At 36.0% G+C, this 22,376-nt stretch overlaps 1 protein-coding gene across 36 annotated transcripts in view; it reads left to right on the top strand.

The window, feature by feature from the left end:
- The window catches only part of LOC18425595 (phosphatidylinositol 4-phosphate 5-kinase 7), a 49,241-nt gene that overhangs the window by 8,054 nt on the left and 18,811 nt on the right, over positions 1 to 22,376 (top strand). For 11 of the 36 annotated variants that reach the window (XR_016054344.1, XR_016054343.1, XR_016054342.1 and 8 more), the window contains exons 4-7: positions 1,212 to 1,379; positions 12,283 to 12,448; positions 14,362 to 14,472; positions 14,588 to 14,775. Coding sequence is in view for 19 of the 36 variants with exons in the window: in XM_088865081.1 (XP_088721207.1) it covers positions 1,212 to 1,379; positions 12,283 to 12,448; positions 14,362 to 14,472; positions 14,588 to 14,775 (633 nt within the window). In the remaining 17 variants the exon portion in view is untranslated. Of the gene's footprint in view, positions 1 to 1,195; positions 1,380 to 12,282; positions 12,449 to 14,361; positions 14,473 to 14,576; positions 14,776 to 22,376 lie in introns of all 36 variants that reach the window. The other 25 variants (XR_016054356.1, XR_016054355.1, XR_016054357.1 and 22 more) reach the window with 5 other exon arrangements.

Below are 22,376 nucleotides of genomic sequence, written 5' to 3'. Positions count from 1 at the left end.
AGGCTTTCATAGGAACCCAAGTAAGACCTTAGATACTCCTTAAGAGTAGAGCATCGACTTACTATTGTGGGCTGCTCTTAAGGGCGACGACTCTGGAGGGCACCCACTTGAAGGCTAACGTGCATCCTAACCGTTCCACCTATCTTACGAGCCGGGTAACCCTTTGTTGGGGTGATCTTAAGTTGAAATATGAAACAAACACAAAACAAACTCAAGAGAACTTCAACGTCAAGGTATATCCATGAACAAAGCTTAATTTTTATTCTGGTGATTGAACCGTTCTAAGGCATCCATGTATTTCTTGTTAATTACATTCACTATCTCATACAATGGAGATGTGAAATACCTCTGTTTAATCAATCACAGATAAACTCATGAGGAAGAGAAGCACATAAAAGACTTGCAAGTAAGCCTTACCACTATGCCTGCTTGCATGAATTTGTTCATAGAAATATGTAACAGTGTAACACATATATCCTTGGATATAAATACCCTGTGTATTATCTCCCTGCATATGTTTTTTGGCTTCTTCCTCACACGATTAAAGAAACACATTTAGTATGTGTTAATAGGTATGCTTTCTCTATTTATCACAGGAATGTGGGTATGCTTTCAATATTTATCACAGTAATGTGCATACTTTTTCTTTTTTTGCATGATCCAAATATGAATGTCAAGATGAACAATCTTTATTTGAAGGAAAACAACGATGACTGTTTAAAGAAAAATTATTGAGATTACTCTAAAATGTTGTACCCAATCTGGGTAAAGAACTTATTGTTTATATAAAAAATTATTGTTTATTTATATTAAAAGAATTATTGTTTAGATATAAACAATAAAAAATTATTATATAAACACTGGAATACTCTCAAATGTACCAAATCTGGTTAAATCTTCCATCTTAATGTTTCGTTTGTCAAAATTGTAGATTGTTGAACTGCACTTCTCCTTTTATGTTCATTTTGGTGGTCTATTTTCTCTACTTTATGGTTATCCATATTTGTGTTTATGAAATCTATTATTTCTACAATCACTGGCACTCCTTCACACGTGAATGGGTTTCCATGTTTAATAGTCCTTATTTCTAAAATTTGATCAGTTTGCAAAAAATGTTTTGCAAATTTTTTGGCCTTTGAATTTGATTACGTGATGTCTAGGTTTGAATGTTGTCTTATTATGGTCTCTAATCAAGAGATCATTCTTTTCAGGTACACAGTTGGAAAGATCACACCTGTTCCCATGCGTGAAGTACGTTCTTCAGATTTTGGACCTAGGGCCAGGATAAGGATGTACTTCCCAAGAGAGGGATCTCAGTTTACTCCTCCACACTATTCAATTGATTTTTATTGGAAAGATTACTGCCCAATGGTCTTCAGGTAAGTATCCTTGATTTGTGTTTTGTCATTTGCAATGGCCGACATCCCATTGAACTTAATTTCTCAAATGTTTGGATTATTTAACTTATTATGTCATGTATAGGAATGTTTGCTATAATTAGGTGACTCCATACTCAGGTGTGCTCATTCTCTGTCTTTTTGCAGAGTCTAGCAAATCTTGAAATTGGATTGATTTATGATTTGTTTCGAATATATTGGAAGCAGTGGTTTAAAAACCGGCAAAAACCCATATGGATCGGTGAATCGGCGGTTCGGATCGGGAATCGGTCGAATCGGTCCGATTCAACAATAAGAAAAATGAAATAATTAAAAAACATTATTAATGTTGTTTTTAGGAATCCGATAAAAAATGGGGATACTGCATTATTAACTTTCATTTTTTTCATCAATATGCGAATATTGAGATGTTCTTTCCCTGTATGAACTTATGTTAACCATTAAATTTACATCACACAAAGATGAATCATAGAAGTATCATGGATGAAGTATCTTATAATATCATTTAATTTCAAATATATTATTGACAACTGTAAGAAAAAATAGTACACTACATCAAGGTTTTAAAAAACAGAAGGTGATTTTTTAAACACTGATCGAATTCAAAAAATAAGACATTATTTAAAACTAAGAACAAATCTACAATGTCTTATAATATCATCGAATTCAAAAAATCTTATTTACAACAATAAGAAAACATAATACATTACAAAATTTATGATACAAATAAATTAATAAATAATATATGAGATTTGATTATCAAAAATCTTATTTATAAGAATAAGAAAAAATAATACATTACAAAATTTATAATACAAATAAATTAATAAACAAAATACAAGATTTGATTATCAATATATAATTATTAATTATAACATTATAATAAAACTAAAAAAAAAACCCCCTATAAATTTTAATATTATGAAATGAAAATATTTCAAAAAATTTTTATCCTAAAAATTGGAAATTAAAGATACCAAAATTCAAAGAAAAAAAAACTACAAAAAGCCTCTTGGCAATATGCACAGCAGCTACAAAAAAACGAAAAGAAATGGTAACAAAACTTTGAGTATGCTTTAAACCTCTTTCAAACGTTCAATCTAAATATAAATGATATATTTACAAGTGTATTTTTTTAGGCAATGATGATTAAGTTTCAAAATTTTAAATTCTTCCTTGTATATATGGTTTTTCAAAATTTAGCATTAAAAATAAGTAAATGATGGAAGGTTATCACATTCTATGTAACAATAATAATTTATTAAATAACATAGCAATTAAATATATTAAATTATGTGATATTTTAATGTATTTATAACAATAAAAATTTCAATATAACAATAACAATTTTAACATAATTATAATAAATAATTATAGTTAGTTAACAATTTTGACATAATTATATTCATTCAACATAATAATATTAATGTCATTTTAATATGTTCATATTCACATAATTATATTGAGTAATTAACATAAATAAAAAAAAATTCATATAATTATATTAATTCTTGTAAATTTATTATGTGTAATTTGTTTTTTTGTATTTATGTGTAATTCAAACTTAGTTATATGTACTTTACTTTTGTAAATTATAAAAATAAAATTGAATATAATTAATTAAAAAAGAAAAATAAATTTTTTATTTTGTAGACCATTTATTTTATAAATGATAGTTTCCTTATATAAGATAGAGCTATTAATTAAAACGTCAAGGCAAAAGAAATATCCCACATCGATAGATGGTGGGAAGAAATATGCTTATATAACTTAGAAATGTACATCATTTGGTTGTCAACGTGACACGTGGGAGGTTGACCTTGCTTGTGCATTGTACGTGGCCACGTGGTTGATCTTTTGTACCATCAGTTTTCAAAACTGATGGCGTCATCGCCCTATTTCAAAAAAAGTAAAAAACTACGTGGGTTTCAAAAAAATTTGTTAGGCAGTTTTCAAAACTGATGACATCATCAGGTCAAACTGGTAATTTGTCCGCTTTATGGCGTCATCAGGGCGAACCTATGTGGTGACGTGTCCGCTTTATGACGTCATCAGGGCGATTTCTTGATAAAAACGGTCGGATCCTGTTTTATTAGCGGATCCAGAACGATGTCACCGATACCCGATCTGGATCGCCGGATTCTGGATCGGATCGATGGTTTTTTAAACACTGGTTGGAAGTAATCGAGTGTCGAGCTCCCTCTTTATATGTCAAGTTATGCATGGAAGTAGCCTTGATATCGTAAGAAAACATTTTCTTCAATGTTTGTTGAAATGAGATCCAAGGTAGGGCACGTATTGCAACAAAGTTGAATAGAAAACTGCAGAAACAGTTACCCATATAATGTTGTATGTGACCATCACATTTCCCATGTGTAAACTTCACATGTAGTTTACTCTATGTCCCAATGGCTTCATGGGCCTCAAACACTCTACCGTTGGTACCAATCTGTATGCATCCTCCTTCTCACCACAAACCAACATTCCACATCCTTAGCTTTGCAATAAATACTCTAAACTTATTGGACCTCTAAACAAAAACCTTGCATCCCAACCCATCCTCTGAAACTTTCAACAAACTCCTTCCAAGTCCCTTGAGCCTTGAACCCCCATTCATCAACCCAGCTCTACCTCTACTCTATCAGTAGTACTCCACTCTACTCAAGCCTCACAACACCCGGAACCTACCCCTTGTTAGAGATCTCACACCTAATAACTCTAAACCGAACCATATCGCAAATAATAACCCCCACACTCCCAACCTCTCTATCAACACATTAGAATCTCCTAGACCATGCCTCATCCATAGTCCAAGAACCCATCTGCAACATAGGCTAAAGATATTTTTGTAGAACTCATTAATTGCTGAACTTCAAGCCTCTATGCACGACTCTAGAAGCAATGGGAGATGGGTCACATCTATTCAGAAATCCAAGTTAATCACTTGTCACCCTCTCCAGAGAATGTTCTCACTTCTTAACCTTTCCTTCCAAAGAGCTCAAGGAAGCAATGGCACTCTTCAAAGATCTTTTTTCAGAAACTATGAATTATGCCTCAATCCATGGAGCCGGTGCATTTTAAGCAATCATCCCTGTTGTTTTTGAATCCATGTTCAAGGTATCCCATCCTATGCTTCTCATTTTTCAGTTTTTAGAGCCATAGGCGACCTCTGTGGAGGTTTCTTAGAACTCAGCTCCTAGAGATTGCAAAATCTTCTTCTTGGTTCAATCTCCTCACTGGTTTAGTTCCCTTCTTTAGAGGCTCTTCCCAAATCCATCATCCTAAACTTTGGGGAACATTCCTACTAGGCTTTCCCTAGTAGTGAAATTGGTGTACTGAGTGGCGTAAATCATGGTTCCCCACATGTAGTGGAATCAGTGTTCAAAAAAATAAATTGCTCTCAGAAACCAGCCAAGGGTTGGTTTCGAGTAACTGGTAAACCGACAGGTTCAATCGGCCTAACCGGGCAAGTCCTTGCAAATCAAAAAAGTTTTAAAAAGTTAAAAAAATACAAAAAAATCTAAAAATACGAAATGTATATTTAAAGCATGATTAAACTAAGTACATCCAAATGAAGTTGAAAATCAGTGAAAAAAATGGATTTTAAAAAATCATCTTGTGCCCAGGGGTATTTTTGAAATTTTTTAAGAAAGATGGGAAAATGTAAAAATAAGTAATAATGGCCAAAAAACTTTCCAATATTTTCCAAAATGATAAAAAACATTAAAAAATGCTTTACAAACAAATCCCTTATTTTTTGGGATTTTTATATATTTTTTTTGAATGTTTTTAAAAATACCCTGCCGGATCACCAAAATTGGTCAAAATCGGACCGGCCAATGCTCGGTTCCGATCTAATAGTCCAGTTTGGAATTGCGAACACTTATTGGAATTAAGGTTTAATGCCCTTAAAATTATATTGAAGGTTTATTCAGGTTCCAAATTGGAGAGAGTAAAAAATACTTGATTTATTAATAATGCATTTCTAAAACATAAGATATCTATTTTGGGTTCTCGGAATTTATGAATGGTGTTAAGTAGAGTTCATAGACACTCATAGAGTTTTTAATCACCAATCTTATGCTAGCTAATAATAATTTTTAATTGACAAAATGTTTCACTAGTCCACTGGGGAATTTGTGTTTATGTTTACAAAATTACAAGTACAATCTTATATATACTTGACATGAGATTTTGTTTTTGATGTATATACTTGATAATGCGTTTATATATATATATATATATATATAAAACGTCCTGTCAGCCCATGGGCTGATGGAATAGTGTCGGCCCAACAACCCAAATTGAATTTGAGCTAATCTGACGGTCACAACCTCATTTCATAATATAATTTTAATATGTTTTCTATAAATCCAAATCACATGAATTTGGGGTGTTCATTCCTTTCATCAAAGGCGCACTCCATAAAACTATCAAAAAAATAATTTGTAAAAAGCATATGGATCGAAAGACCCCTGAAACTTTTAGGGGTATTTTTTATAAATTATTTTTTTGATATTTTTATTAGATTTTCCTATTTTTAAATAATAGACACTCCAAATTTCAAGAGATTTAGATTTGCAGACAAAAAATTAAAATTCAAATACGAAATACAATTGTGATCATTGGATCTGCCCAGATTCAATTTGGGACATTGGGGATTTACTATACCCATCAACTAGTGGGCTGACCTCATATTCTTCTATATATATATATATGTACCGCCATTCGGATCTATCAAGGGCCATTCCCTCAGTGGGGCCATAAATTCCCATATCTTTTCTCACTACTTCTAGCTATATCCTTTTGGGTCTACCCATTGCTCTTTTTGAGCCTTTATACACACACACACACTTTTGAAAATGAGATTTTGTTTTTGATATATATACTTAAAAAATGAGAGTTTGTCGAATATGGATTTTGAAAATCATATCAATATTCTTACTAAGTGAAAGCGAGATTCCATGTTGGTCGAATCACGATTTTGTGCGCCTATGAACCAAAGGATTTGATGCTGTGGAATTTGAATTCCAAAATAATCAAAATTGAGATTCTATAAAGGTGGAAGCGAACTTAAGGAATTGGGTTCCATGACGATACGTCGATCGAAATGCTGAATCAAGATCTCGAAGTAGAATCGCTACCTAGGATAGAAGATTCCGGCAACTATAGTTAAAGTGTCAAATGTCGGCCACAACTATGATCTTGATTGAGAATGGAATCCTTGACAACACACCTTATCTGTATCCTAGGTTCCTACAGACCCCTCTATTATCGAAGTGGAGATGTCACCTTATCGCTATGTGGCTCCCCATGATGAGGTGCCTTTTCTCGAGGAGTCACCTTTGATACGCATCGACACCAACACCATTTCGCAAGGACGTATGTCATCCCCAGCCCACCTAGATCCTACCATAGTTGTAGGATCTTCCAACCTAGGTGGTCATCCTGCTCCAAAATCTACTCTGCCTCTATGGGAAAGGGAACTTGAAGGGATCCCGATTTTTAGATCTTCGAATCTCGATCCCCAGTGTTAGAGATCTCAATCTCCATCAAGAAAACCAAGATAACCATACATATAATTTATTTATTTATAGCCCACTAGTAATGCAACTAATATTTTGATATAGTTGCATTGGTTGTTGGCTCTAAATAAAGAGATCCATACTTTCAAGAGTATATAGGTTGGGAGCAAATCCCAAACAGTTGAAATCGATATCCCAAAAGGTCGAGGTCAAGATCCCCAAATGGATCTTGATCTCTGAGATATGCAATATATTGACGACGCTCCTAACCATGGGGATCTTCTAGCCTTTAACGATCCTCTGCTCCCCATCCTGATCATGTTCCCAAGTCCAACAATTATGGATCATACTCCATTTAAGAAAACATTTATTACTTTAGCCCCTGTGCTGACAGCTGCCACCTAGTCCCAAACCCTCTCATTTGCACTTAATGACCCTAACCGAAATATCTCTATCATATTGACAGTAAGACTATGTGACTCGAGCAAATATATATGGATAAAATGTTTTCTTTCTTTTTCTCTATTTTACTACTCGGATCACCTATAGGTGTCCAAATACAACATATGAACCAATAAAACCACAAAATATGGAGGACTCTCACTTGCTTGCCATCAAAACAAATTCTCATTTTATGCATAAATCTGAAAATTGAAAAACACTTTGAATGAATTCAAGAAAGCTTGAAATAAATCAATACCATATACCTTGCCTCAGGTTATCCCAAAGACTTCGTACACCCCACATCGGATCACTTCCACCAATGGCACACGGGATCTCTATCTAACCTCGTCTCATAACTTGAGAAGTCTTTTTTGCTAATTTGAAGATATCTTTTTCACCTTTTTTTGTTCCCAGTTTATTGTATAGATTATTATATGCCTTAAGTTCAGCCTTATTTACTATTTCTTTAGCGTTTTCTTCTAAGTTTTGATTATTTCTAGAGCACTGCCAAGTTTTATAACATGATGGTTTTTCGATAATGGCTTTCTGAACATCATTACTCCACTACCAAGTGTCTTTATCGAAATTTCCTTTCCCTCGAGATTCTCCTAAAACTTCTTTTGCTACTTTCTTAATACAGTCTGTCATCTCTTTTCACATAACATTGACCTCATGTTCAAAGTTGCATTTTCTTTCTTTAACTAATTTATCCCAAAATAAGTCTATTTTCTCAATTTTTAAATTCTACCACCTAGTTCTTGAGCACCTATTAATATCACCCCTTCTCTGCCATGTCTTTTTACAAACATCTATAACCACGAGCCTATGTTGAGTAGTCAAACTCTCTCATGGTATCTGTTGGTGGTATAAGACTAAGGAGCTAGAAACACAACTTAAAAATTTTCCATTATATTGAAAACATATAGTTTTAAATAGACAAGATTTTCATAAAAGATTATAAAGCATTGATTCTAGCCCACAAGCCAGACTTATAAACATCTTGAATACTTAAAAATTCAACTCCAATAGGTCCCTTACAAGTCCCTTATTAAAAAATACAAATAAATTCAATACGATGTCCAAATGCTTATAATGCTTGTCTCTACAACACACTACATGACATATACCCAAAATTCCTCATTCTTTTGAAAATTACATGTTCACTTCATCTTTAATCTTCATCGTATCAAATACCACAAAATTATACATTCACCATATACTTGATCATGATAGGCTAATATGATTTCAACTTGCATGAACAATAAAACATGACATTAAAGCGTATACTACAATGTTATAAGAACAATCTTATTTTTCATTTAACATACTCAATTCCTTCAATCATGAATCATTCAATAACTGTAAATACATTAAATTAGCATGCAAACAGACATGGAAGAAGCCAAGGTTGAACTCTTTGTGCCCGGTTCACAAGAGGACCTTTTGCCGACTTAATTTTGTCCCAAAGATTAGTGCAAGAGTGGTTTATAAGCACAAGGTGATCTATCCAAATGGGAAGCTTAAAATACTATTAAATGCACTTCATAAAGTCCAATTAGAGAGTGTAATATCATGGAGATAAGTTTGCAAAAGTAGAGATATCGGACTCAAATCGAGCCAAATATGAGTATATTACAGTATGTGGTCCACCGGTCCACCAATATAGTGTTTCAAAAGGCGCTAGGTGGCACCTAGGCAGTCGAGGGGGGGAGAGGGGTGGGCTCCAGGCCGCACAGCGCCTAGGCGGGCGCCTAGGACTTGAGCGGCGCAGTAGAAATTTTTTTTTTTTTTTAAGTTTTCTCTCTCTAAAATAGCCTGTAATGGGTTTTAGATTTCAAATGAACCTAAAACCCCATAATTTTTGCCTCTTTAGTATTAAACAAATGATCCAAAAATAGCCTCAAGGAGCCACATTTCCGCCCTTGGGTTGGGGGCAGGTCCTACGCGGCTGCCTAGGCGGGTTCAAGAAGGCGCCTAGGGATATCCACTTAGGCGGCCGCCTAGGCGCTGGGCGGTCCGCTTTTTGAAACTATGCACCAATACTGTTCTCAATATAAAAAGAGGAACTCTAACCCAACAAATAATCTTTTAAAATGGATAATATTTTTCTGAACTTGAAGATTAACAAAGGATGTACTCGAGAAAATTTGGATGGACAAGATCTATGAGAAACTAGACGAGATTCAAAAGCAATCAAGGTATTTAACTCATGATCAAGATGAAGGACCACACATGTGATTCTCGCATAAAGATCATGTAAAACTAATGATAAAGGGAACTTAAAACTTCTGTAAATCTGAATTTACAGCAAGCTTTGATCATGAAAAAGTGAAGCTATGAAGGATAAAATCACAAAATTATTGATGCCTTGATGGTGGCATATGATGGACTTGACATTGTAGAAGGAGGGAGCACCATTAAAGATCATCTTGCGATCAAGGGGAATTAAGAACATGAACCAAAAAGGAGCTGGATGTGGAGCTCAAGTTTTTGATCTCTTTTTCCTCTCTCTTAGCTCACAAACGTTGTTTAGTTAGGGTTGGAATTTGACTTATGACATATTTATATATGTTTAAGTTAAGGATTGATCATGGCCCTTGATGCACATCATCAATGGCACATGAGAGGCTAATTACCCTAGCCACTCCTCCCCATTTAACCACCAGGATGAAGGGATGAGAGTTAAGCACCGTATTACTCTCTGAAAACCCTAAGTTGGGCCACATTACCCTTTTGTCCTTAGTCCCATTGATTAATTCCAAACATATCCAAAAGGTGTTTACACAAAAGCCCTTAAGTTTGATAAATTTCATAAGTGTAGAGAAGGGATAAGGGCAAGGGCAAAACGGTAAAAGGTAAAAGCCCTCATGGGGAAGTTAATCATGGTTATGACACCACTAATAGAATTTGATCAATCTACATCTTTCACATGCATCGTACACCCTTCACATGGGTCACACGAATGGGACACATCCACATGTTTTGTTCACATGCAATATATCCCATGTGGATTATAATTTTAAAACTAAATCTTATTTAAAAGATGCCTTGGTTTCACACATGCCATGCATGTCACATGTGTCACAATTAAGCATGTGACAAAATTGTTAAGTTATAACAACATAACACAAAACAATATAACATGGTTTCTAATGCCAAAACAGTCCCCCAAACCATGTCATCAGTACGGTGGGACCTGGGGTGGGCATGTGGCCACCCTATGGCCACTCGCGACCATGTGGCATCCTACAAGGATTGGTGTTAAAGCGAAACAAATTTGAAAAATGTTGTTTTGCTGTTTAAAAAATTCTGAAAAAATTCTCAAAACATCCCAATTAATATTTAAAGCATATTTGAACATTTATACATCATTTCTCATAAAATTAGACTAAAAGTATGTGAGATCTTTAGGCCTTGACTTTAGGTATCGGAGTACTCCATTGGTCTAGTCCCGAATAATGTTTTGCCGTGTCTCAAGCTGACCAAAAAACCTACGCTGCACTGTCTATGACAGGGACACATAATTGGACACATCAAAATCATTGAGGTAGAGCTTCCCATTATCGGGTTTTCAATGGATAACAGGTGCACCCCTGTGGGACATATTCCTACTCAAATACAGGAGTCCTCTTAACGCACTTGTGCATTGGCTCTTCTAAGTTGGATAATACTATAGAAGAATGGCTTCCTATGCGACTGAAAGTTCACATGCCATGCAATGGTCTCATGTCAGGATACAGGCTCATGTCCCATGAGCCATGGCCAGTCCATACAGGGCTAACTCTAAATAAACACTCGGATTTTATTGTACTCGATTGGATTATCCAAGCCTTGACTAACCAACACAATTATGAGACATCCTAATCAATATAGTCCTGACTTGTAGCTGATCCTCACACCTCCTTGAGAGATTACTTTCTCATAACGCAAACTCTTAATGCCTCATAAAGTCGGGGTATGAGAATTTGGGCCCCAGTCTGCGAAGCACCCAGATTCTCTCTCTCTCTCTCACTCCCACTAAGCACAAGACTCTTGGTATTAAGGCCTTGAAAAGCCATATTGCCAATAGGATTACCTTGTTGTCTTTACATGATGGTTGATCTACCTTCTTAACTAGGAAGAAGTCTATCTGGCTTTTATGTGATCCATTTTTATAGGTTATTAAATGTTCATCTCGCTTTTTAAAATAAGTGTTTGCTATTGTTAGGTCCTAGACTAGGAAAATCTTGAATAGCCTTACCCATCCCAATTCTTTGACCAAACCCATATCCATGTACCCCTTTAGATCATCTAATATCCTTTTCTATATGACCATTTAAGTCTCCTCCTAAAATGGTCCTCTCTCCATTTGGCATTCTTGGACTATTCCATCCATGTTCTCCTACAATTTTCCCTTAATTTTATCCTCTAATCCTACTTGTAATGCATAAGTTAGGCAGCCAATGTAAAAGTTTGACAAAACTTATCAAGAACATGTCTATCATGAAAATTATGGTGCCAAGTTTTCTATCTATATGATCATGAAATTCTTTAAGTATATGCTTGTACTTCATACGTAGTATATATGCTATTGATATGTTTTTTCTGATTGTTACTACTCGTTAGATTCTTTTGCTTAATTTTCTTTTGCATCGGATTTGGAATACGGTTGTCTAAGAAATATGCTTCAAGTCTGGGAAGTGTAAAAATAAAAAAAGAACAAAAAAAAAAAAAAAAAAAAAAAAAAAGGAAAGGTGTTTGGGAAGAGAAAATTTACTTTATATCGTTGCATTTATGTTGGGGTGCTAATGCTCTTACCATTCACTCTGAATTTTGTGTAAAAGTATTTCAATTTTTCATTTGAAGGTATTTATCGGTCTTTACAGTTCCTTTGTTACGATCTAAAACTGCATTATGTTTAACTATCTTTCTAACAGGAACTTAAGAGAAATGTTCAAGATAGATGCTGCTGATTACATGATATCCATTTGTGGTGGTGATGGTTTGCGGGAGCTTTCCTCACCTGGGAAAAGTGGCAGCATTTTCTATCTTTCCCAAGATGAGAGATTTGTGATTAAAACATTGAGGAAGTCTGAAGTGAAGGTTTGACCATTTTAGAGACCTTTTTTTTTGGGTAGAAATTTGACATATTTTTTTAGTTCCTCTGCAATATGTTTCTACTGACCGCAAGTTGTCACGGGCTGGTGCCCAGACAATAGCGCCTAGGCGGCGCTTTGACCGCCTAGGCAGGTGCCCAAAAGCAAAACGCATAATGTCCCCGCCTAGACTGCGCCATGGTGTTTTGAAATTTTTTTTGCCTAGGCGGTCGGGCGGCAGAATTTTCGAACTTTGTATATTTGTAATTTTTTTGTAAGGTATGAAATATATGGCTTTAGGATTTTGAGGTTGGGTTTTTCATTCCTCACATGACTGTTTAATGGGCAATGGGCCAAATCACCCATTTTCCAAAACCAAAAGGAAGAATTAAAACAGGACACCGTCGTATATGTTCTCTCGTTCAAGGTGTGAATCTCGTTTATTAAGCTGTGGTTGCTGGGGTAATTGAGGTTAGAGAGAAGGGGTTGGGTTGATCGCAATGGGAAGAAGGAGGAGATGGACCATCTACTCCGTCTTCTCCATCTACTCCAACTTTTGATCGAGGTGAAGGGACCTTGTGATCAACTGGCTGCAGTTAGCTATGAGGTTAGCGATGATGATAAAATAATATATTTGGTTGGAGGATTAGTTGAAGAGTATGACGTGTTTGTCACATCAGTCAGTTCCAGACCTTTCAACGAGCTTCGTCCTCTCTTACTGCAGCATGAAGCCTTATTAAAGAAAGATCAGTCAAAGGTAAAGAGAGGAAGAAATAACTACGGTACGGACACGGTTGATTCTGTCCACTTAACAAGTATTAAAAATCAATGATATGTTGGTCATAACCAGGATTCATGTAGCCGACCCCAATTAATTGGGAAAAGGCTAAAATGATGATGATGATGATGATGATATGTTGGTCATAACAATCAGTCACAAGGATATAATGACAAAGGGATTTTAGCAGTGCCCTTTCAGCTTGCTAGTGCAAACCAGCCTATTATATGTTAGCTTTGTGGTGAAAGGAATATCACTGCCTCCCATTGTTCCATAATATCATCCAGTCTTTCAAATTATGCTGCTGCCCTAACATATTCAATTGCCAGCATAATGGAAGTCAAGGCATCCTCTTGGTGACCTTTTGATCTCTTGTAAAATTGAAAGCCCCATACAAATCCATTCATTCTTGGGTTGTGATAATAGATTCCAGAATGAGGAACAATTGGTACTGTTAACCATGGAAAAGTAGAGTAAACCGGTAAAATTTTCAAGTTCCTGGGAAGTCCCTACAGACATTAGGCAACAAACTGGGAGAATTATGGAAACCTTCTCCAATTGTCAAATGGAAAATCCTTTTCATAAGGGAGCAGAAATGAGGACTGCTGCCCTTGGAATACGATCAAGACTGAGTCAAGAAACTGAAAGTTGTAGTTTCGCTTCTTTATGAAGTATGCTCTACTACCACATGTTATGATCCTGGGACCATTAGAGATCCGCACACCTTCATACCTGTGTACTCTCATGTTTGAACTTAACAGTAACTGTCAAGAAGAACATGGCAAATAGGTACAATACCGAAACCAAGCTGAACCATCAAGTGATGGAAAACTGGAGGCTTATTTGTGAGTTGCAAACGAACATGATAAACTCCTAACTCTTCGGCCCTTGCAGTATATAAAATCTTTGGAAAAGAAGAAATTAGTAATTATTATTTATTGAAGTAAACTTGATGCAAGCCTATGAAGAGGGAATAATTACATATCCCTGTTCTGCAACAAAAGTGTGCAAAGATACAATCTCTAACTAATAGCAAAAGAAAATTTGGATGTTTTGTATTACATTATTCTGTATCTTGGACTTGGCTTTAGCCAGTTTTCATTTCTTTTCCATCGGTTTATTCATTGAAGATTCTATTGCAGGCTCTACTAAAGATGCTTCCTAACTATTATAATCATGTGGGGATGCATGAAAATACTCTCATAACCAAATTTTTTGGGCTTCACCGAATAACATTAAGAGGAGGTAGAAAGGTAGTCTTTAGGCATTTCTTATTTTCTCTCTATCTATATTGACCTGTTGTAGTTAGCATTGTTACACGCTTACATGCATTTTTATATTATAATTGGCTTCATAGTCCTTCGACAGGTTCGCTTTGTGGTTATGGGAAACATGTTCCGCACAGAACTAAGAATTCATCGCAGATATGACTTGAAAGGTTCATTGCAAGGAAGATTCACCAAAAAGCGTGCAATTGATGAAAATACTACTTTGAAAGATCTTGATCTCGCTTATGTGTTCCAGCTAGAACCTTCATGGCGTGAATCTCTTTTTAAGTAGGTTGCCTTTCTCAGCCCATTTTTTCAGCATTCAATATGTTTATTCACATAAAAAAAAAAGTAACTGGTTTGTACTGTAATTCATGAATAGAATGAGCTAACTGGATCACCATGAGATTTGCTTCAGTAGGTTGTCTTCTGACCCATTTATCATGTGTGCATGGTGGCTACCAGCCCTTATATTTAACAAATTATCCTTGTTATTCTTAGCACCAGTAGGGCTAGTATTTGACTGTCCAGATCACGTAAGGGTTGGAATGTCTATCTTCTTCTTGTTGTACAGGTTATTGACCATAGGATGAGAAGTTTAAGACAATGACAATTTTTGATTCTTTCCTTCCCCAGCTGGTTTTTAATCTTAATAAGACCTTCAATGCTAGTCGGAAAGATAAATAACTGGCTAAACTTCTGCAGTTCTTATACCCTGTATGGATTATAATTTTGTCAGGGTGGGTAACACTGACTTGCATCAGCTTAGTTCTCTAGTCTTTCCTCTGCTCCCCTAAAATTGAATGCAAACAGTAACTATTTTACATCACATTTACATTTTATTTTGATAGATTATTCATGTATTTGTATATCTTTCATGTATTTATATGTCTCATATAAGGTACTTAGGAAAAGTTTCAGCGTTTATCAGGTAATTACGAAGTCAGATTGGTTTTAATCCCTACATAAATGCTAAACTCCAGTGACGTTCTATAGTACATTCCCTTGGCAGTCTCAACTTTTAGCAATGCTCCATATTTCCCCTCTTTGTTGGATCATCACTCTTCATGTTCTTTAGGGTCTTCCTTCGTTGAATTCTATATTTTGTTTGGGAGGGAGTTTGTAAGGTATGACTATGTGAAACTCAAGGTATTAAATTTAAAAATTTGTCTTTTATTTTTATTTTGAATACTTGAATTCTACTTACATGGTGCACAATATGTTGCTGTAAATTAAAATAGTATCCTAGATACAGCCTAGGATCTTTTTTTTTACTGTCAAAAGAAATAGGAATTATCCAGGACCTTTAAATTAACTTCCACCATTATTTTTAACACAAAATAAGTTCCTGAAAATTTATAGAAATAGTAAATAATACTGAAAATCAATTAAAACTACTGGGAAGACTTATTGGAAGATGCCTGAAGTCAGTGATTTAAAAAGCAGATCGCCCAGCACCTAGGCGGTCCAGAAGGCCTTGGCGCATCGCCCAGGCCTAAGCGGCCAAACTGGGCGGCTGCCTAAGAGGTACGGAACCCGCCTAGGCGGGCGCCGAGCGCCCAAGGCCTGTGCCCCGCCCAAGGGCATTGATTTTGTTTTTAAGTTTTATTGGTTTTTTTTTTTTTTGTTCTTTTTTTAAAAAAATTGTATTGGTTTTTTTTTTTAATTTAATTTTAAGTTGTATTGGTTTTTAAGTTTTTTTAAATTAAATTTTAAGTTTTTTTTAATTTTTTTTAAAATTTAAATTTTAAGTTTTTTAAATTTAAATTTTAAATTTAAATTTACTTTTAAATTTATAAATTTTAAAATTTCAAATTAAATTTAAAATTTTAATGTTTTTAATTAAATTTAAATTTAATTTTAAGTTTTTTTTTTTTAAAAGTTGTATTGGTTTTTAAATTAAAAATTAAAATTTTAATTTAATTGTAAGTTAAATTGGTTTTTTTAAGTTGTATTGTGGATTTTTTATTTTATTTTAAAGTTGTATTGGTTTGTTTTGAAATATAAAGGGTTTGAAGGATGTGTTTTGCACACGAAGAAACCTCAAGAAAACTAAATTTTGTGACTTTAATTGGATCAAAGTGCTTCTCAAAGTTCTGGAAAACGGATCCAAACATCACCCAAGTAGATTTGGTTTAGTTTTGGAGATTTATAATTTTAATAGAGGGTGTTTCTTATTATTTTAGCACCAGAAAACATCTCAGAGGTGGGAGTTTGGAGTTCGACTAATCAAAGTAAGTGCAAAAATTTATTTTTTAGATTGCTTGTTTTATTTTGAGATGTCTGCTTTAGGATCTAGTCGAAGTGGAGATCCGGGTTGGAAATATGGATATAACCCGAATCCAAATTAGATGCAATTTTTGTGAAAAAGATACGAAAGGTGGAATAAATCATTTCCTGAGGCTACCGGGGAGGAAATTATACAATATTTGAGTTCAGGGAAGCATACAAAGATAGAAAAGGGTAGAGCAGCCAAGACTCTTAGGGCCTCATCTGCACATACTAGTAAGAGGGAGGTAGAAGAAGAGGAGGAAGAGGCAGATGCAGAAGAAACAGAGGAGGATGAGCGTTGTATTGAAGAGGGAGATGACTCTGATGATGATGGCCTCGATTATGATGCATATGATGAAGCTGACCCTATTCCTTCTGATGATGATGATGATGATGATGATGATTGAAGACTCTTGGTGTTGAGTGTTGACTGTTGTGTTGAGTGTTGACTATTGTATATATGTATTTTCTGAATTTCTGTATATTTTCCTTTTCTTATTTTTAGTTTCTACTTTCTACTTTCTAGTTCTATTATCTAACTTTTGTGTGTAGAGTCTACAGTATATCGGACTATCAGTGTATGCTTGTATGGTTTTGCTGCTTTAGCATTGTATGAAAAATATGGATTATGGTCTTATGGATTATCAAAATACTAGGATTATGGTCTTAGTTTTTTTGTTTTTTTTGGTTGTGAACTGGGCCGTCCAAAAATCAAAGAGGGTGACTCTCTCGAGGCTCGGGAGAGGGTGGAGTGGAGGCAAATAGGAGGAGAGAGAGGCATGAGAGAGAAAAGGGAGAGAGAATTTTGGCATGATGGAGAGCGATCTTGGGCGTGAGAGAGATCTTATCTATGGGAAAGAGAGATCTTGGCTAGTTTGAAAGAGGTTCAAACTTGGTCTTTAAATAGAGAGAAATCTATATCCTAATTTGAACAGAATTTTCCTAGTATGTCTTATCTAATTTCCAGCTAGACCTTCAAGATAATTAGGAAATCTATGGGGTGTGAGATTTATTCAGAGCCATCCATCCAAAAAATCAACCATCATGATTTTGGGTGAAAGATAGAAACGTTATCCCCTTAGATTTCGACCTAAGTCCAACTCCTATTTAAAATTGAAATACAATCAAATTGAAATACAATCAAATTGAAATATTATCTAGATCTCCCATAATTAAGGAAGATTTGAATTTTTTTGTTATGCTATTAACTGTTGTATTAAAGAAGTAAAAGATTACAGTGGTCTGGCGAGAAGGTCCACATGCGGCAAAAAATAGGCTTTCCCATAGAGAGTAGCCCTATACAAAAATGGGTGGGGCTTATAACAAATGCCCATTACAAAGAGTGTACAAAAAATAAGAGACCCAGGAGCAAGAGAGCACAAAAGTCCTTATAAGGGGAGGACTGAAAAACATAGAACGTCCAAAAAGGCCCGAGCTCTTATGAATCCACGACGCTTGAAGCCGTGCCCGTCTTTAGCCAGTTGGTCCGTCAAGGCGTTTGATTCCCTTCAAGTATGCTTCTATGAGATGACCATATCCCTGCAAATATGCATAATCTTGTCATAAACCGAAGCAAGGTACCAGGAGGGGGAGCAAGGCCAACAACCCAAGTGATTATGTTTTGGGTATCTCCTTCCACAATCAGGGATTGTCCCCATGCAAGGTTGAACATTTTAAGTCCAGAGAGGAGTGCCGCGGACTCAGCTAGCTGGGAGTCCGTGTGGCCAATGTGCTTGGTGAACGAGGCTAGGGTTTGTCGTGATGGTCTCTAAGGGCCCCACCCACTCCTGTTGGTCTAGGGTTTTCTAGGGAACACCCATCAAAATTGAGTTTTGTGATGCCTTCCGGCAGGGGAGACCAGCTGTTTGCTCTGGAGACCTATGGGCAGTGGGTGTGGAGGATGTCTTCCCAATGTTGTAGGAAGGTCGAAGCTGAGATTCCTTTGATGGCTTTGTGATTTGAAGCTCAGAAGGTAACTTGAGTGGTCACTTTGTGGAACAATGCCGAAGCATCACACTTTGCTCCTCAAAAGATCCTTGCGTTTCTCTCGGTCTAGATGGCTCGGACCAAAGCCGCAATGGAAGCTTTCCATATCAGCCTACCTACTTTTGGCCATGGAGTGTTCATCGTTACTTTGAGAAGGGCAGGTAGGGAAGCAGGGGTTACCCACGTAAGGCCAAAGAGGTGGAGCAGTCAACTCCACAGATTGAGTGCAAGATGGCAATGGATGAAGAGGTGGGGGTTGCTCTCTTCTTCACAAAGGCACATGACGCAACAGTTGGGGATGGGGACACCCCTCTGTTGGAGTTGGTCAACTGTGAGAGCTCTTTCTAAGAAATCTTTCTAATTTTAAATTGAAAGATTTCCTATCTAGTCATTAACTAGTTTGAAATTTGAACCAAAATATGGGGCATGCCCCTTTTGCCTAGAAAAATGGTGTGCCACTTTTTCCCCTAAAAATGGCGTGCCCCCCTTTTGCATTAAAATAAGTGGCATGCCCCCCTCTTACAAAAAGGATAGACACATGTGGGGGCTGGATCATTGGTCCCACGTGTTATTTTAAGTTTTGAAATTTCAGAAATACCCTTTTTATAAATATTTCAACAGAAATAATATTTAAAACATCTGAAAAAATATTTAAAAATCATAAAAACATTTCTAATACCAAAATAAAATATACTAGGAGTGGACTGGTACCAACGAGTTAAAAATAACAACAATAGGGGCACTCCACTTGCCCCAAAAAACCATGATGTACTATTGTTCTCTTATCCAACCCAACAAAGACCAATGACCCACAATCTCAAAGTAGGGCTTCATGATTGATTTGTCAAAGTTGGACAATAAACAGTGGGACTGTGATCCTGGAATATGGATTTCAGTTTCCTCTTTAAAAGCAAGTCTAGCATTTGTCACCATAGTGCAAAAGGGGGCTCTCTTTATGCAAATATATATGTATCCCTCTATAGGACTGCTTCTCAGTAATGTGCAAAAGGGGGCTCTCTCTAGCACTTTTCACCACAGTGTAAAAGGGGCTCTCTCTATGCACATGTACACGTATCCTCTATAGGACTGCTTCTCAGTAATGTGGTTGTCATGTGTATATGCCATGCAGAAGTTTGTTGAGGCTTTGCCCTTTACTCTCACAGGCCGACAACCGAATACAGGAGACCACACAGTTTTCTTGGCCTACAAACATGATACTTGGGCATCTCTCTGACCTCAACAAGGGATAACCCATTGCAAACCCTTCTCGGCAGTGCCACATGCCTAGGGCTAAGGCTTTTGGATTTGACCAGGGCCATAAATCGCCCAACCTTAGTCAATCAATATACACACTACCACTGAAGTGCATATTCCATTGTAAATATCATGTTTACAAGCTTTCTAGGCCTTTAAAGGCCACAAAAAAACCAACAAAGTTGAGGTCGTGAAGAAAAAACTGATGACATATCTCGCCTTTGGAAATAAAACTAAAACAACTATAGGTTGATAAAACCCATTTTATTTGAAAATGACCAAGTGTTGCGCCATATGCTGTTGACATTATTGGATTCCTTTTTTACTCTTCCAATATTGATATCTTTAATTGCAGGTGATCATCAGTTTTTTAAGCTTCTCAAAAGTGGCTTTAGAACTAAGTTATGGGTGGCACTGTATACAGAGGAGTCCCACTTTGGAACCTCAATTCTACAGTTCGGGAGCGGGATCTTGGGGGCAACACAACCCTCAATCACTTAAGTTTTGGCTTCCTGTACCATGAGGATTCACATCCTTATTAGCCTTGGAGTGTGACCCTTCTGTCATAGGTTCTAGATCTCATTTCATGGGTTTGAGATTCCAGGGGTCTAGGATCTTGTACTATGTGGAAACATTCCAGAACTCGATGTAGGGTGCAAGAAACCCAATTAATACACATGATATTAATTTTTGAATTTGAAACCTAGATATTTTAACTTACACATGTAAGCAATATTATATGGCTAGCTGAGGCACGTGCACTAAGGAGAGTGATTCATGGAAGGGATAGAGTTCCTAGAGATGATATTGGGAAGAAAAAAGAAAATAAAGAGAGATATAATTTGACAAAAAATTATAATATCAAGAAGGTCTTCTAGATTTATATGAGATGAGAAGAGGGAGGAAGACCTGAATTAAAATGGGAGGCAAACATGAGATGAAGTTGGAAATAAACCCATTTTTTCATTAAGGAAAACATATTTTGTAAGAGAGCGATGTGTTCTAATTAGTGCATGTGTATATGATATTAAGAAGTAAAAAATAATTTGTATAATAATTTCACGCTCCTATATATATATATATATATATGTGTGTGTGTGTGTATGCGTGTGTGTGTGTGTGTGTATTTAGTAGTAATAGGAGTAGAGTAGTTAAGATTAACGGCCAGGAAGTACAAAAAAGACTGCACTTTCGATATCTTGGGTCGATAATCTAGGAAAATAGAGAGATTGAGGAAGATGTCGCACACAGAATTAGAGCTGAGTGGGCGAAGTGGACATGTGCAATTGGAGTTTTATGTGATCGTCGCATACCAATGAAGCTGAAGGGCAAGTTTTATAGGACAATTGTGGGATCAGCTTTGTTCTATGGGGCAGAATGTTGGCCGGGCAAAAAACAATATACCCATAGAATGAGTGTAGCGGTGAAGAGGATGTTGAGATGGATGAGTGGTAAGACAAGAAGAAAAAGAATTTGAAATGAATCTATTCGGGAGAATTTAGGTGTGGCACCAATAGGTGATAAGATGAGCGAGTAGACGTAGGTGGGCTTGCCATGTGTGGCGCTAACCAAGTATAGGACCTGTTAGGAGGTGCGAGTTAATTCAAGTAGAAGGACTGAAAATGACAAGGGGTAGGCCCAAAAAGACTTGGTTGGAAGTAGTCCGAAAAGATATGGGGACTTATGGCCTCACTGAGGGTTGATCCAAATTAATTGAGAAAAGGCTATGATGATGAAGATGTATGTATGTATGTATACATGTATTCTAATGGTGATGGTGGAGAAACCGTACTCTCAAAATTTTGGCCATAAAATACCCATTTTTTGTATTGCTTTTATCTTGAATATTGGACGTATATTAACCCGTGCAAGATAGTAGGGGATAACACATGCAAGTCAATCTCATTTGTGTTATCCCCTACTATCATGTCTATTTTAGGGTATGAAAATCATGTCTATTGCCCCTCCCTCAAAATTAGGGATAACACAATTTTAGGGGTTTTTATAGTCCAAATTATGCGAATAGGGTTCTCGTAAATCACAGAGAGAGAGAGAGAGAGAGAGAGAGAGAGAGAGAGAGAGAGAGATTCATTTCGGGGAATTTCAGGTAGGGGATGATCCCCTCTCCCCCTCCTAGCAACTATACTTTAGAATCAATTCTTAGGGGTCATGAGAGAGCTCCTTATGTCTAGGTTATTATATTATTCCTTTTTTCGAAATGATTATTTGGTTTAGTATAACTATTGATTATTAAAATGAAATAGCATTCATTAATTCCATAATATCTTTTGAAATGCAAATATTTCTTGTAGATAATGCTATAATGCCAATTGGGATAATTTTCTTGTTCCTTGGAATGATGGGAACAAAGACTTTTT

Source organism: Amborella trichopoda, chromosome 4, assembly GCF_054954075.1.
Source record: "Amborella trichopoda isolate Santa Cruz 75 chromosome 4, AtrichopodaSantaCruz75HAP2 v2.0, whole genome shotgun sequence".
NCBI classification, from domain to species: Eukaryota; Viridiplantae; Streptophyta; class Magnoliopsida; order Amborellales; family Amborellaceae; genus Amborella; species Amborella trichopoda.
This window is presented reverse-complemented; position numbering and strand designations above follow the sequence as displayed.